Below are 16,098 nucleotides of genomic sequence, written 5' to 3' on the forward strand. Positions count from 1 at the left end.
GGGGGGGTACTCTCCCCACTAACCTCCCCACACTCACACCGAGCTGTGACATAAGGAGAAATAAATTTTTATTGTTTGAGCCACTGAGATAGACATAGGGTTTTTGGTTTTGTTTTGTTTTGTTTTTAAACAGCAATTACTCTATCCAGAAATAATGAATGATAGAGAATTAAAAGACCTTAATGGTCAATAAGGGTGTTCTCAAACTTGACTACATTTTGGATTCAAGTACTGAGTGCTTTAAAAATACCAGTGTCTGGGCTATAATCTGAATTAATTGAAACTATTTCTATGGGTGGGCCAAATATCACTAGTTTTTAAAAGCTCTCTAGTAATTCTCAAGCACAGTGAGGGATGAGAACCACCAATGACCATGGAGCTAAATTTACATTTAATTATAGTAAAGGTGGTGTCTCAATCCAGTATTTTATGTATTTAATCATGGCTCATGTAAAGCCTAAAACTACCAATTTAAGGCAAAATAATTTGTGTTGAAAATCTGGAACCCTTAACAGAAAAAAATCCACTAAATATTTTACAAATGCTGCCAATAAATTTGCCCCTCCATTTCAGGCAACTATTAGCCTTCTTAATAAAACAAATATTAATTTAGTAAGAACTTAGTGTTTGAAGAAAAATTTAGTCTCCACCAAAAAACAACTGCCACAATAATGAAAAAACTAACTATAGTTTCCTGAGGTATAAGTTTACAAATATTATAGACTATCTTGATTCTATTTCTTATTTTTAACTTTAAGTTTAGTTGATTTATACTATATTACATTCAGATACACAACATAGTAAATCAAGATTTTTATGAATTATATTCAAAAGTTTTTATAAATTATTGACTATATTCCCTATGCTGTACAATATATCCTTGTAGCTTATTTATTTTACACATAATTTGTACCTCTCGGTCTCCTACCCCTATCTTGCTCCTCCCCTTTTCCTTCCACCACTGGTAATCACTACTTTATTCTCTGTATGAGTCTGTTTCTGTTTTTTTATATTCATTACTTTATTTTAATGCTACGAACTTTATAATTTTAAGATGGTTTTTCACAATTAGATTATTAGATCCCTCTTATTTGAGACTTACAGGATTTATTTTCATGTATGGAGTGAGGTATTAAATAATGTGAGGCATTAAAATAATTTATTCATTTTCTATACGCAAACCAGTTGTCTTAGCATCTACTGAATAATCTTACAATGATTAGCAATCCCTGTCTTAGCATACTTCAAGGACACACAGAAATTTGAATCTGTTTTTGGTATTGTTATTGAGTCCCATAAAGATATTGTTTTATTGTGTTTACTCTGTTTATTTAGTGCTCAAACCACAGTTACAATTATCATAGTTTAACAAATAAAATTAGGTATTTTGGAAGGCCTAATCCCCACCTCCTTTTTCTTTTTTAGAATTTTATGAACAATTTTTAGAATACGAATTTCCCATAAAGAGTTTTAGAATTACTTTGTCAATTCCATGAAAAATTATTTGGGAGTATTACTGGAATTACAGCAACTATGTAAATTAATTTAAAAGGAATTGGAATATTTCTGGTAATGACAGTTCATGGTTACTAACCTATGATATATCATATTGTCATATATTCATATTTCCTTCTCGTCATTATAATCCCATATATTTTGTGGTATGTTTATTTATAAGATATTTTCAGAATTTTTTGTTACTGTTAATTGGATTTTTAATTAACTTTGTTTTGGTGTTACTGACATACAGTAATACTCTTTGATTATATATGGTGACCTTATGCCAAGTATCCTTGATGATATTATTTCTAATTATTTGTAGCATCTCTTAAATCTATAGAGACAAGTGTAACATCCTGAGTGACAACAAATTTACCTTCTTTCCAACTGTTCCTCTTTAATTTATTTTTCTTTTCTGATTGCATTGGTTAGGACATCAAAACAGTGCTGAATAGTAATAGTGAGAGTAAGCATCTCTGTCCTGTTATTAACTGTCTTGAGAATGCTTTTATTGTTTGCCCCTTAAATATAATGATATTTGTGGGTTTCTGTAGGATTAGCCTAGATCTATTATTAATGTTCTATTCTCTTCCTAGCTTACATTTCTTACCATAAATTCATATTAAATTTTATTAAATATATATCTATTGATGAGATAAACATATGGCTTTTTCCCTTTAAACATTAAAAATTAAATTTCAAATCTTTAATCATCCTTCCATTCCAATATTACTTGGACATAATTATTTTTAGGATATTTTTAGATTAAATCATTTAGTCTTTTGTTTGAAATTTTTACTTCTATTCTGAGAAATTATTTTCTTATTCTTTCCTGTTTTTTCTAATCTCCCACTTATCATATTTTGTATCTCCAATGCCGTTAGAATAATGCTAATAAAGTAAAAATATAAGTATCTTATCCCCTTACTAAATACCCAGCAGTGACTCCCCATGTTTACTACATTAAATGCCAACTTTCACTATGTCTTCAAGACCCCGTGATCTGCCTCTTGTTTAACTCTTTGGTTCTCTTGATCAATGCACACCACCCGCATCTCCACACCCAAGCCAGCTGATCTACTTAAAACTCATTGAACAGCTCATACTTTTGTCACTTCAAAGCTTTATTCATATTACTCCTCTACTAGAATGCCTTTACCCTGATCCATGAGTCAGCAAAGTCATTTTCAAGTTTTATGGCTCAGCCCTAGACTGTCTCTAAGAATTCATCACATTTTAGGAAAAAATTTACTCTCTTCTGCCCATACACACCATACAAACTTCCACTGCAGCATCTGTTATACAAGTCTAGTTGTTTTATCACTATATCAAGTATCACATTTTGCTCATCTTTGTACTGGCAACATCTAACACTGATTACGCTGTCTGGCAAATAACAAGTTTAAAATTGGTTTCATGAATGGATTATACAGGTAGACTTTACAAATTCTGATTTTTAAGACTGACTGTCCTAAACATCTTTTGAGCAGTGTTTTGCTCTTAATTCTAGTTTATTCCTAATAATATCTTCTACCCCTAAAAGCCACAGCTAGTCAGTTTATTCCTGGAAAACATATGACTACACTGTGCATTGGTTTTGAAAAATAAGCATTGGTTTGATTGAACTTTATCTTATATTTATAAATCTACAGGTTCCTGTATGATAGACTAAAAAAGAAAAATTAAGATTAAAGACTTGGTAAGACAAATTTCCATAGCCATGTGTGTTTATATGTTTTGAGTATTTTCTCTTAGTCTGATATGTTACTACACCATTTTAATATATCCACTATTTATTCTTCTCAACAACTCCAGGTAGTACATGGTATTATTGGGCCTACAAATAACAAATAAAATACAACAACTGAAGCTTAGGCAATTTTCATCTTTTCAAACCAGTGAATCTAGGAACTGAAAAGTGGCTTCTCTAAATCAAGAAATGCAAAGACAGGGCCATGAATTTTCCAGGGAAGATTGATTTGTTCAGTTTCACTTAAAAATTAATGAACTGGAGAATATAAAATTCTATTTAAGTTGATTTAAAAAGTAAAATGATATAACTAAACTTTTTTCTACCAGTAACCCATCTGGGATAAGTCTATATTTTATAATCCTGCCTCCAAGAGTCTTTACGTAGGGAGAAATTGCAAATATGTATGACATTAAAAAAATTTTCTATTCTCATTTTATATGGTAGTAGAATTTAATACCAAAAATTAATTCCCTTTCCAAATCTACATTTCTCTAGAAAAATAAAACAATTATAGTTCCCCTGAAGATAACACTGTTGACTACAAAATGTCCTGAGTCTTTGTTGAAAAGAAAACTTGAGTATTTGTTGCCATTGTAACAACTCCAATGAAGTGCTCCTTGTTATTGCTGGGTATGTTTATCTTAGTAACCCAAGCAATGGTACCCAACAACCTGGCAATTAATCATTTTAAAATTAAAAGATTAACTCCATTGAAAGCCTAATTATGAAAACTGGAAGAAAAAAAAGAAAAGAAAAAGTAGTGCAAATAATTTCTAGCTTAGTTCACAAATAAACCTTAGAAAAGAATGCTTAATTAACTCTATGATTTTGTTATCCAAGAAAAGCACATATTCATTCTCCCTAGGAAATTAAACTTTTTTTGTAGTTCTATATTCAAAGACTAAAGAAACTTAATTGAGATTCCAAAAAGATAGTAAGTAGGACTTGTTGCTATGACTCCAACAACCAGCATGCAGCTTAAACAGCATCCATTGCGATCACTGGGAGGAAATGGCTATTTTAGTTCTTAGCATTACTTCTAAAGATGAGGGGATCAAAACTGAAATTTGACCTAGAAGCTGTCAGGGTTCTAAAGATGCATGACAAAAGGTTTGGCATGTGTTAATGAGAATAGGAAAACAACAACCAACAAAGCAGTCAGATTTCTCAAACTTTCAGGACAGTAGAGTGCAGCAAACCAGCCAAGAGCCTAACAGCCAAAGATTATACCCAATGTACCGTGATAGGCATCCTCATTGCTCTAATTTGTTGTCAGTGATCAAAGGCTAGATGTTTTCTCATACTAAACACCCAATAAATAAACAGTGAGCGACAGCCACTGGGAGGGAAGAAGAAAGCCAACGACCAATGAAACAGCAAGACCGGCTGGACTTGAGAGCAAAAAGCTACTTGCACCTCGCTTCTGTAGTCATTGCAGCAACTGGAAGATTGGGGGTCATGCCTATTTAGCTATGGAGAGCAGGGAGCTATTCCCTGCACACATCTGCATCTAGAAATTCACCTGCAGGTAGCACCACATCTTAATTTAAGCTTCAGTGAAAAACAAAAAGATATAATGACTGATATCCAATTAGCATTTAAAAACTCACCTATCCAGAATGCTTTGTTTTAATTCTGTAACATTTTATTTTAATGATGTTGCTTTGGGTCAGTCCCTTACACAAAAGATGGGAGAGAATCAAATGAGTCTTTTAACCCCAAGGACAACAGCCTTCTGCAAATATTCATCATCCGTAACTTTAAAAGCCAAGGAAAAGCTAGCAAAGGAAAAAAAAATAGAGTTGCAACAAAGAAAAGAAATAGAAGAGAGCCTCAGAATTAGGGAGAGCTACAGGTAAGAATGTTAAAATTAAAGGTGTTAAGAAAAACAATCTTTCTTCTTTGCCTTTCATCTCAAATCATACATATTAAGTATTAAAAATATAAAAAGGGAAAAACTGCATGATTCTAAATAATTAGGGATTAAAAAATGATTGGTATCTTGTCATTAAAACACAGTATTGCATTCTCTGACATCTGAAGTTACAAGATTTTAATTTTTTTTTCATATTATCATGCTCCATCATAAGTGACTAGCTATAGAATGTATACATGTATGTGTGACTGGGTCACCTTGCTGGATCACAGTAGAAAATTGACAGAATACTGTAAACCAGCTATAATGGAAAAAATAAAAATCATTATTAAAATAAAGAAAAAAACCCAATTTTTAATTTTTTAACTTAGTTTGTATAGCATAATTGCCTATTAAGTTTTAATCTGTAATTAAATATGCTAAATTGAAATTATTTCATTTATAATTAATGGATGTCCTTTCATCTTTGAGTTATACTTAATAAATTTCTGATTATATCCTGGCAGTCAATGGCAAAATTGGATCTAAAGAGCTGGTCTGTATTTAGATAGGGAGTGAAGTCAACTGCATAATCTTAGCAAAACACTCCTTCATCCAGAAAGTTTGTCCTCTTGCAGTTTCCCAGGAGGACCACATGAACTGCAGGAAGTAACAGAACATCCCTCTGGACAAGTAGATTCATACAGCAATCCTGAATCCTGGGGTTGATCGAAGTCATACCAGATCATCTTCCTTCTTAATAATGTGGGATTTGGTATGAAAAGCTTAATTGGCAATTGCCTGATTTGTGAATATTTTCGGTTTGTTTGTGCTCATTCTTGACTGTTCCTTTCTCTCTTTCATCAGAATACTAACTTCTTCTGGTTGGTACTCTGAGACCAAAAAAATAGTTTTTCTTTTCATTATCTCTCATTATCTCTCATATTTACCTCCTTTCTGCTACATCTGTAACAAAATCTGCTAATTCCCCCATCACTCCCTGGCTGAAATGCTACAATTGCATGATCATGAACTAGAACTACTTTCTCAATCCTTCTATGAAGCTGCCCTTCCATCTATGCTACAATAATCCATACTCTTTTGGACAAAAGATCAAGGGATATTTGCAAAAAGAGTGGCTGGGGCTTGAGCCTTGACTGAATAGAAGGGAAGTAATGATGTCCTGGAGCAGAGGGAAAGCAGAGGAAGTTCTCAGGGCTCTAGGAGGACAATGAGAAGGTTCAGAGTTGGAGTAACAGAGAGAGGAAACTGAAGGATAAACCGCTGTGATTAGCAGACCCGACTTTGTAAACTGCCAGGGCACCATACCCACCCATGTGTTCTGCAGGATGGGAAGGCCTTAGGGTACATGTAGTGCGATGTGAGCATGCCCTCTGATATTGTACAGTGTTACTGGTCCTGCGAGCCTGAGTAGTTTTAATTTACATACTTGGCAAATCCCACTTGATGACAAAACCCAAGGGTAAGTAAGTTGAGGCAGGGTTGAGGCAGCGGAGTGGAGGTAGAAATGACTAATCTTGAAAGGATTGCTCACAGGGCTGAAAATGTTTGTAAGGTCTGGGGGACAGAGTAAGAGAACAAAAGAGCTGACAAAGTATTTTATAAATGAAAGGGAGTGAGCAGGAAGTCAGTCCACTGCAGAGGTCATTTAGAAAGTGAAGTAGAAAAAGAGCTAGAACATCAAAGAGGCAGACTTCTATTGCGGGGGCGGGGGGGGGCGGTTTATCCCATTCTAGAGGCCACAGAAAGAGGAAGAATCAGTAGCCTTCATGGCAGAGAGCTAGAGGGGAAGCAGATTCAGGTGGGTCCCAGAGCACACATCCCACCTCCATGGCTTTGCACCTGCTCCTTTGTGTGTGAGCTTTGTAGCTCCAAGTTAACACCCAAATCTTTTTAGAGCAGAAATTATGGTTACTATGCACCTGCCCCTGTCATTATGTGCAGAAGGGTGGGCATGTGGTTGAAATATTTGTTGGGTCAAATAAATATTAAAACAAATTTAAGAAGCTGCTTTTTTTAGAAGTACTCTTTTTTTAAGTTTAGTTTTTAACCTTCTTAATTTTTTCAGCTTTAATGATATATAATTGACAAAAGTGAGTATATTTAAAGACTACAATATGATGATATATGTATATGTTGTGAATGATAACAAGTTAATTAACACATCCATCACCTCACAGAGTTACCCTTTCTAGTGGTGAAGAATAGCACTGTGGTTGAACTCTAGTCCATGAGTCCCAAACAAACATTTTTTAAAAAATGAAAGAAGGACAGATCTGCTTGCCATCTGAGAAACAGATCTGCTTGCCATCATATATTGTATTTATTTTTGTGCTTGTTTATTTATCAGTTTATGGGTATTGAGAACTGAATGGAATCCTATAGGCCACTTAATCCAAGTCCTTCATTTACACTTGAGGAAAAATGAACACAGATTATACACACAGAGCCATAACAAGGACCATCATCTCTGGATCTCTGGTCCAAGGAACATTTAACTATACTATGCTTCCCCATGTGGCTTCATTGAACCGTTTCAATATAGAACATATACTTATCGATATATAGTATACTTATCTATATATCCTTAGTAATAAAGGTACAAATATTTTCTACAGACAATATTCAAGAAAAATAAACACAACATGTTTGTCAAAACAGACAAATCACAACATCTTTACTGGACATGTTATAACAATTTAAGACAATCAAGGAGCATAGTCTTTTATTTAAAAAAAATCCTCAAATGCCATCAGACATTTTCAGAGACAAAATATATGGACTTTTTTACTTTAAAAACACTGTTTAAGTGGTACCTAGTAGTTCACGTGATTAACCATGTTGTACTACATTGCTCGGGGATCCTGTCATTTTCTGGCATCTGCAGTTTCCTCTCCCCAAGGTAATTCTCCTTTTCTTAAAATATGAAGCAATTCTTGCAGTTCTTTCCTACCTGATAAAGATCTTCATTTGACCTTGGATCCACCCAAATTTTCTTTCTCGCTCCTTCCTCTTTCTTCTATTTCCCTCCTTCCTCTTTCTTCTTTTCAGTCCTTGAAATCAGATCCAGGAGAAGAGGCTTGTATCTTCACTCCTTTATTAAAATACTTTATTTTCTATAGGCTTGTATTGATGAAAAAGCCATCAATACAAAAGAAATGTCATTCCTCTCTCCTTTCTGTTGCACCAAACACCATAGGTCCCTCAATTCTCAAAGTGCTCTCCTCCTTGAAGTCACACTAACTCCACCTCATCTGTTTTCAGGAGGGTTTCTAGGTCCTTCTTGCCTTCAAGTTTCAAGGTGAAGAGTGAGCTGATGAAATGAGTTTGTAGTTTCTTTTGGTTAAGGGATAAAATGCATGAGAGATAACATGGGAAATAAAGTTGAAAAGGATAAATGGCATGATAAGAGGTGAGCTAGAATGGGGTGTTTTGATCATCATGTGGGGGTGATTTAGGAGAAGACAGAAGAGGGGAGGTAACCATTAATGTCCAGGCTAGAGGAGGTGAGAGGCTGGTGGAAAGCAGCTACACAGGATAAAACAGTGTGATGTTAAGCAGCGTGACACCATTAGCTCCACAAAAGACCAAGTACATCCCAGAGTAATCAAGAGATAGAAAGAGGAAGAAAGGGCAAAGGAAGGGAGAGGAGGGAACCAGTTAAATCTGGAAGGAGGAATTCCATCTTCCACAGAGGGAGGCTGAAGCATTAGAAGGGCAGTTGGTGGGGACAGCTGAATGTCCATAACAGAGACATAGGTTCAGGGGGTAACATGTGACACCATGCAGCTGGAAATCACTAGTAATTTTCAGGGAAGAGTTTCAGCAAACTATGGAGAGCATCACCCCATCATAAGGCTAAGAAGTGACCGGTAAGGAAGGAGAGCACAGCTATATAGAGTCGTAATCAGTTTTAATAAGCCACGAGTAAAGGCAAAATGCTGAAAGGGCTCTCCTGCGAGCTCCATGGAGATCAGAGGGCTCCTGGAAGAGCTACTGCTCAAAGCCTCTCCCAGACTTCATCCTCCACACTGGCTGAACTGCGTGTCTGAACTGCAGGTCCACATCGCAAGACCAAACCTTCTTAATGTGAACCTTGGTAGGGTAACCCAAAAATCAGTATTTAACATATTACCTAAATTACTCTAGTTAGACAATAAAATTAGAGGTTCTAGAACAAGAAGTCTTACAGAAATTGCAAGAGAGATTTATTTTGCTAGTATTATATAGTTTGGGGACATCTAATACGTTGTAGAGCAAGTAGTGAGTGACAATTTTGACAGGTTATCACAACACACTACAGAAGAATCTGTTTTAAGTCCATGTCATACTACCTCTGCAGTCCTTAGGCATTATCCCAGTTATATAGGGCAGGCCTTTACTTCTTGTTATTTTGTCTGCTTGCCATGTCATGAGTACTGAGCACAGGCCATGTGGCTCCATATTATTATCCTCATTTCCTCATCTCTCATCAAACAGTTGAAAATAGAATGACCTCAAATCAGTCAGGTTGAAACAGTCAGAGTCTAATTCTTTTTTAAGGTCTCTAAGTTTTTAGGTTGAAACTAATTCTGTCTGTGACTTTCAACCCATCTCATTTACCCTAATTTTTGTTTTTCAATTTTCTAGAAGAAAGGCCTATATTTTTAATCATAAATGACAGTTCTGACCCTTTATGGTTAAAAATAATCAAGTGAGATTTACATTTGAGGTTTTAATAATTTCAATCTTACATATTTAACTTAGAAACATATCTTTCAAAAAATAAGTATGATTAAGACCACACTTATTTTTAGTTGTCACTGTATCAATTCAAATTATGTATTTTGTACAGTTAACACATTCTTGAAAAACAAAGCAAGCTTCTAAACAGTTCACTAGTTTATTGTGACAAGAGGATATTGAATAAAGGATTTATGCTAATTGACCTACATTCTAATTTATGACGTAAACTCAAATTTAAGTAAAATAAGCAGTAATTTACAATAGCCTTAGAAACTTCAAATTTAAATTAAAGTAAGAAATACTAGCTGATCTTACTTGAAATTATGCTGAGTAGCTCTGACGCCAGCATTCTACTAACACATTTCTACCCAGGTATAGATTTCCATACTCAAATGTTTTGCTGTGAAACTTTAGTGAGACTGTCTAAACTGTTCCATAGTTCTAATTAACAATTTGACCCTTTATCATATGTGTTTCAAAAAACTTACATCAAATTTTCAGTTGCAAACCTGATAATGTCAGGTTTGGGAAAGCAGATGTAAAGGCATCTCTTTTAAAGGAATGAGATCAAGCAGTTGGCCACTTTGATTCCTTGTCTCCATGAACGAGCACACTGTTCCTCGTGTGGAGGGGAGGGGTCTAATGCCTTCCCCTTGAATCTTACCATCTTGAATGATTTCTGTGACCACCAGAAGACAGCATAAGTGATGCTCTGGGACCTAAGATGTCCCATGTTATAAGAATCCCTTCTGCCTGGGTTTTTTCCTGGAACTCTTTTCTAGGAAGATGCCCTCTTAGAGCCTAGCCACTATTCTGTGAAAAGCCCAAGCCACCTGGAGACAGCCCCAAATGAACTCCCAGCCAACAGCCAGCATCAACCGTTGGCTATACGTGGGAGCTATTTCAGACCACCAGCTAACCAAGTCTTCAGATGCCTGAAGGCCCAGCAGACACAAACCTACAATGCAGAAAACCAAAACAACAGCAAAAAAAAAAAAAAAAAAAAAAAAAAAAAGCAAAAAACCTATGCATTGAAGACAACACCAGGACTCATTATTCTTGGGCTAAACTTACCAATAATTTTATAGATCCCTAACCGTGTCCCTTTTTACTGAAACCAAATGAGAGCAAAATATTTGTCTGACTTTTTCCTCTTGTCAAAATTCATGGACTCCTAGATCTAACACTGAATATTAAAGATGTCACATTTCACTGTTCTAATTTTAGGGCACTTATACATATTATGCAGTTGATGTTTCTCCTCCTGCAAACAGTGTTTATCCTTTTTCTCTTTCCCTCAACCAGCTTGCCTTGTAGTTTCACCTTCAAACAGATGGTTCATTCATGGGTTTACTTCTCACCAAAGGCTGGTAACCCTCTAATCTTTATTTTTCTTCTTGTTTTGTGCTCTGATTAATTTCTCATTATAAGTTTCCAACCTACTAACATTTGTGTCTAGATGTCTAGCCATCGCCTTTTAATTAACATTTCAAAAATGATATTAATCTTCTGTCAAAGCATCCTGAAAATAAACCATCTGTTTTATCCTTTGAATATTCTATCAAGGGACCTACAGATTCCCAATCCTCAAGGCTTCAAATATCCAGAAAATCTCTCTTATTCATTCTCCTCTTTATTGCTCAGTTTCCTAATTTTATAGATTTTTTTTCCTTAGAAATATCTTTCGTCCATCTTTTTCTCTCCATTTCCACTACTGCCAATATTCCACTGTGATTGAAGGAGACATTTACCACAGCATTCCAGGATTACTCTGACAACTGGTTCTATCCTCTCCAATTTACCCTATACCTTAAACAACAATGCTAAAATTATCTTCCTTAAACACTAATTTCATTACAATTCTTCCCTGCTCAAAAGCATTCCATGACTCCCTACTTCCTATTACATAAATTCTAAATCTCTCTGGTTGCAATTCACTTCCTTCCTTCTTGGAGAAGGGGGTCCATTATTCTATCTAGAACATTATTCTATCTCTCTCCATCCAAAACCCTTCACTACCCTCCAAATACCAACAGGTTCAATACCACTCTCTCCATGAAACTTTCCATTACAATGGGTGTGGAACTAAGTAATGTTCAACATCACTTTTTAAATCAAAGAACTATAAGTGATGTGGTTAGAGAAGAAATTTAAAATATTCTCACACTGAAGCCTGAAATTCCACAATTAGAGATCTTGCAGGTTAAAGTTAAACTTGCAACTAAATTTTAGCAAGGAGTTAGTCCTGCCTTTTTCAGTATGAACTATTTCATCATGTCCTTTCTGGAGAATAAAGCTTGGGGGTAAAGGGAAAGCCTTGTTGCATACCCAGATAAGCTGAAAGCATCAGTAAGGAAAGAAAAGAAAAGGAGGAAGCAAGAGATGCCAAAATCTCAATTTGCCTACTTTGCAAATAACTTTTTTTGAGAACCAGTCTTGTGCATCATAGACATAACTATTAATTATTCAGAATATTTGATTAACCAATCACTCTCATTCTTCCACAATGCTGGTGTACGGGTTTCTTCTGAATCAAGCCAGAATTGATTGCTATTTTCACCCCAGAGTCCCATCTTCCTTTTGATAAATTTCAGTTGTCATGACACCAGAAAAAGATGAATTCAGCTTGCTGGCATAGTCAGGCATTCTGCTACACTGTTTTCTCCTTTATCCTAGCAATCTGGACTCTAATGCTAAACCCTCACCCCCTACTACCACTAAAAAAAAGAAGTGCTAAGTAATGAAGTTTCTGTGTTTTTCACAAGTAAATTCAAAGAGGAGAAAGATGACCTTAAGTGACCAAATGTTTTCTCTCCAGTTTCTGGACAGATTTCCTTCCTTCTTTCTTTCATCAGTCCCAATGGGCTCCTTGGCTCTTCCTATTTCTGGACCGAGTGTCTGGGTCACTGTCCTAAGTCCTGGCTTCATGCTCTCAAACTCCACTGCTACCCATTTGTTCTTTTCTCCACTTCCGTGTCCTCTGGGTTTTCACCTGCTTCCTCTACCTGCTCCTACCAGCAGTCAGGCACCTACAGGAGTTTTTAGTGACCTCAACTACAATAGGAAAATGTAGTCCATCCCTGGCAGCAGGAGGAAGAGGTAAGTTTCCGGTATCTGTAAGTTTATGGGTAGGATAGAGAACTTTTTTTTTTTTTTTTTTTTTGCTTTTTTTGCTTTTTAGGGCCACACCCTTGGCATACGGAAGTTTCCAGGTTAGGGGTCCAATGGAGCTACAGCTGTCGGCCTAGGCCACAGCCTCAGCAGCGCTAGATCTGAGCCTCCTCTGGGACCTACACAACAGCTGAAGGCAACTCTGGATCCTTAATCCACTGAGCGAGGCCAGGGATTGAACCCACATCCTCACTGATTTTAGTCAAGTTCATTAACTTCTGAGCCACTAAGGGAACTCCCTAGAGAACTCTTAGGAGTTAGAGACCAAGCTCTGGATTATCAGAAGACCTCCACCTCATCACCCAGGAAAAAAAAAACTTTCCTGTAACCTGGGATCATGTGTAATTTATCCAAGGGCGCTGAAGTAAAATCAAACATCAACTCTTTTCATTATAGTTTGGAAATGTAAGCTAGATAATTAACTTCAAAATGATGAGTACCTTACCCTTTGATATACAGTCCACCAAAGCTTGAGGTTACAAGGAAAACAATGTCATTCTTTCTGGAGATTTTATTTTGGATCCAAATAGCATTCATAATGCTTTTGGTAAAGTGAATAGATTAAGTAAGTCAATTATTTTAGTTTTCCACTTATGAGAGCTTTTTCCCTCTATGCACTATTCTAACAAGAATTTATATGCCCATGTACAACAAAAGAAAGAAAGAAAAAGAAAGAAAGGAAGGAAGGAGCAGGCCTGAAAATCATTCTGCTATGCCTGGGAAAATGTTTTATCTTTCCTTTTTTAACTTGAGAATATTCCTTCTGTTTCAGAAAACTTTTAAAGACAGTTCATTCTGTAAATCATTTGCAACACTATTTTATTCAAAGGCGCTAAAAATGGGTCTTTCTAAAACGCTTCCAGAGTCATGCAAGAGACTATGAATGTCCTGACCACAATTAAACATTCATAGGCAAAAATGTCCTCAGTTTTCGTTTTTTTTTTTTTTCACTTTCTTCCAAGTTGGCCAGGGTCTATAAACTCCACTGATTAGCAGTCAAGGCATCCCCTAACCCTTGAGCCTGTGGGAACGTAAGAATTTCCACCAGAGCGTGTCAATCCCAAAGGCCTCCTTTACTCTGGAAGAAATCCCTCACAACAAAGGACAAGGGAGAGGCCGCCGGGGGAGGGCGTAATGGACTTGGACGGGAAGAAATGAGAACACTGGCATTGAAGACTAAGCCGGGACTGCCCGTGTATCGCTCATCAGTAAGCCTGGAAGCAGGCTACCGGGTGCTCCCCGAACGCTGGGGAACAACCACAGCGCGTCTTCAGGGCGAGCGAGTCCTTCTCCCGGCACCCCTTCGCGCTCTTCTCCGAACTCCCCTCTCCGGACGCTACCTCCTCGGGCTCCGTGCGGATTGACAGTTTCACAGCCGGTCCCGCCACCCTCCACCCCAACCACATTCCTGGGTCTGTTTCCAGCGGCCGCCGCTAAACTCCTAAGCTGGGCACTCCTGGAAACTTGATCGGAGCGGAGACGAGCGCACCCCAGCCCCGGGGACCTGGGCCAGCCGGGACGCCCTTTCCACCTCGCCCCTGGCCCAGCTCTGCAGGAGGAAGAATCAGCCTTCAGCCTTCCCGTTAAACCTTTTGCGCCACTGTGGCACTTCGCGGAGGCAAGGACCATAAAGTATCCCCAACCTCGCCCCGCCCCAGAGCCTTCCTACACACAAATCTGTACCAATGGAAGTTGAACCAAGTTCCCACTCCTCCAGTCCCATCTCAACTCGCTCCCTGAGCTGCACATTGAAACGTGGAATGCGTGGGACCAGCCACCACCCCACCGGAATCTCTCCATTCCCCCCGTGCCACCCGCGCGCGGGATCCCCGGGTCCTGCCCCGCCCCCGCCTCCAGGTGCCACACAGCCCCGCCGCCTCGCTCCCGGGAAAAGTCCAGAGGCCAACAGGGGAGGAGAGGAGGGATGCAAGCCGAGGCCGACTGACACCCCTGTTCTGTCCGCAACACCCGCCGCTGAGGGCGGGTGTCCCGCGACCCGCGCGCCTCACACTCACCCATGTTGCCGCGTCCCCCTTCCCTGCGTCCCCTCAGGAGCGCGAGCAGCCGGGCGCTGCGCTGCGCCAAGTTCTCCGGACGCGTCTCCTGCTTCGCGCGCCTCAGCGAGTGACAGCCTCGCCCCTCCCAGCGGAGCCCGCTCTCCGGTTCCCGGAACCTCGCAGACCCCTCCCTCTTCCACCTGTCTCCTGGGCGACTGGCCACCGCCTCGCGGTTCACGCCTCCCGCCTCCCCTGGGCCCCCACCCCGCCCGCTCACTTCCAGGAGAGCCACGTGCAAACGCTTCTGTCTTGAATACGTTCAGGACACATTACACACACATGGTCTCTGCGCCCCACGGATGACCCAGGAGGCCGGATCATCATCCCTAACGCGGAGACTAGGAAAGATTCTTTCAGAAGAGTTTGATCCTATGATTTTTACATCCTCTTAGATCTCTGGTTTTTCGCTATACCAGTTTTTCCCTTAGTAACGATACTAATAAAGACAACGGGATAAGAAAATTCTCCCTGGAATTTATGTCTGTCCTCTTTGTTCTATGGTTCTTAACCTGGCAAGGCTATAAAGTCCTAAAAGCCCCCCACCCCCAACACACCCCATAATACACAGAAGTCACTGGAAAATAAATGATACAATCCAAGAAGAGTAGACACTGCTGAAAAAGCACTGGGCTTGCCAGTTGAGAGGCATAGGTTGTGATCCTGGCTCAACCACTAATACACTGGGACTCACTTTCCTAATTTGTAAAATGTCAGTTCTGGAAAAAGTGATCTTGAAGGTCCCTTCAAACTGAAAAAAAAAAAAAAAATTATATAATTCTTTGGGTTACTGCCCTAGTTCTTTCAGGATCCAAGTGGAGAAGTTATTTCAGTAAGTTGGTCCCCAAAGTATCTTAAGCTGCTTTTTTTTTTTTTTTCATGCAGAACACACCCTAAAGTTTACAAATCTGTGCCATGAACAAGTGGAAGAATGAAATAAAGTGCATGGTTACTGACCCTGAGGAATATTGCTAGCTAATGGAGAAGACACGGTATGAAAAATAATTAAGAGCACATTT

At 38.3% G+C, this 16,098-nt stretch overlaps 1 protein-coding gene across 2 annotated transcripts in view; it reads right to left on the reverse strand.

Moving 5' to 3' along the window:
* GPM6A (glycoprotein M6A) overlaps positions 1 to 15,319 on the reverse strand; it is a 296,634-nt gene extending 281,315 nt beyond the window's left edge. Inside the window, exon 1 of one of the 2 annotated variants that reach the window (XM_021075300.1) lies at positions 15,041 to 15,319. In XM_021075300.1, the coding sequence (XP_020930959.1) occupies positions 15,041 to 15,044 (4 nt within the window). In that variant the 5' untranslated portion in view covers positions 15,045 to 15,319. Of the gene's footprint in view, positions 1 to 8,082; positions 8,102 to 15,040 lie in introns of those variants that run through there. The other variant, XM_021075301.1, reaches the window with a different exon arrangement.

This window comes from Sus scrofa, chromosome 15 (genome assembly GCF_000003025.6).
Source record: "Sus scrofa isolate TJ Tabasco breed Duroc chromosome 15, Sscrofa11.1, whole genome shotgun sequence".
Lineage (NCBI taxonomy): Eukaryota > Metazoa > Chordata > Mammalia > Artiodactyla > Suidae > Sus > Sus scrofa.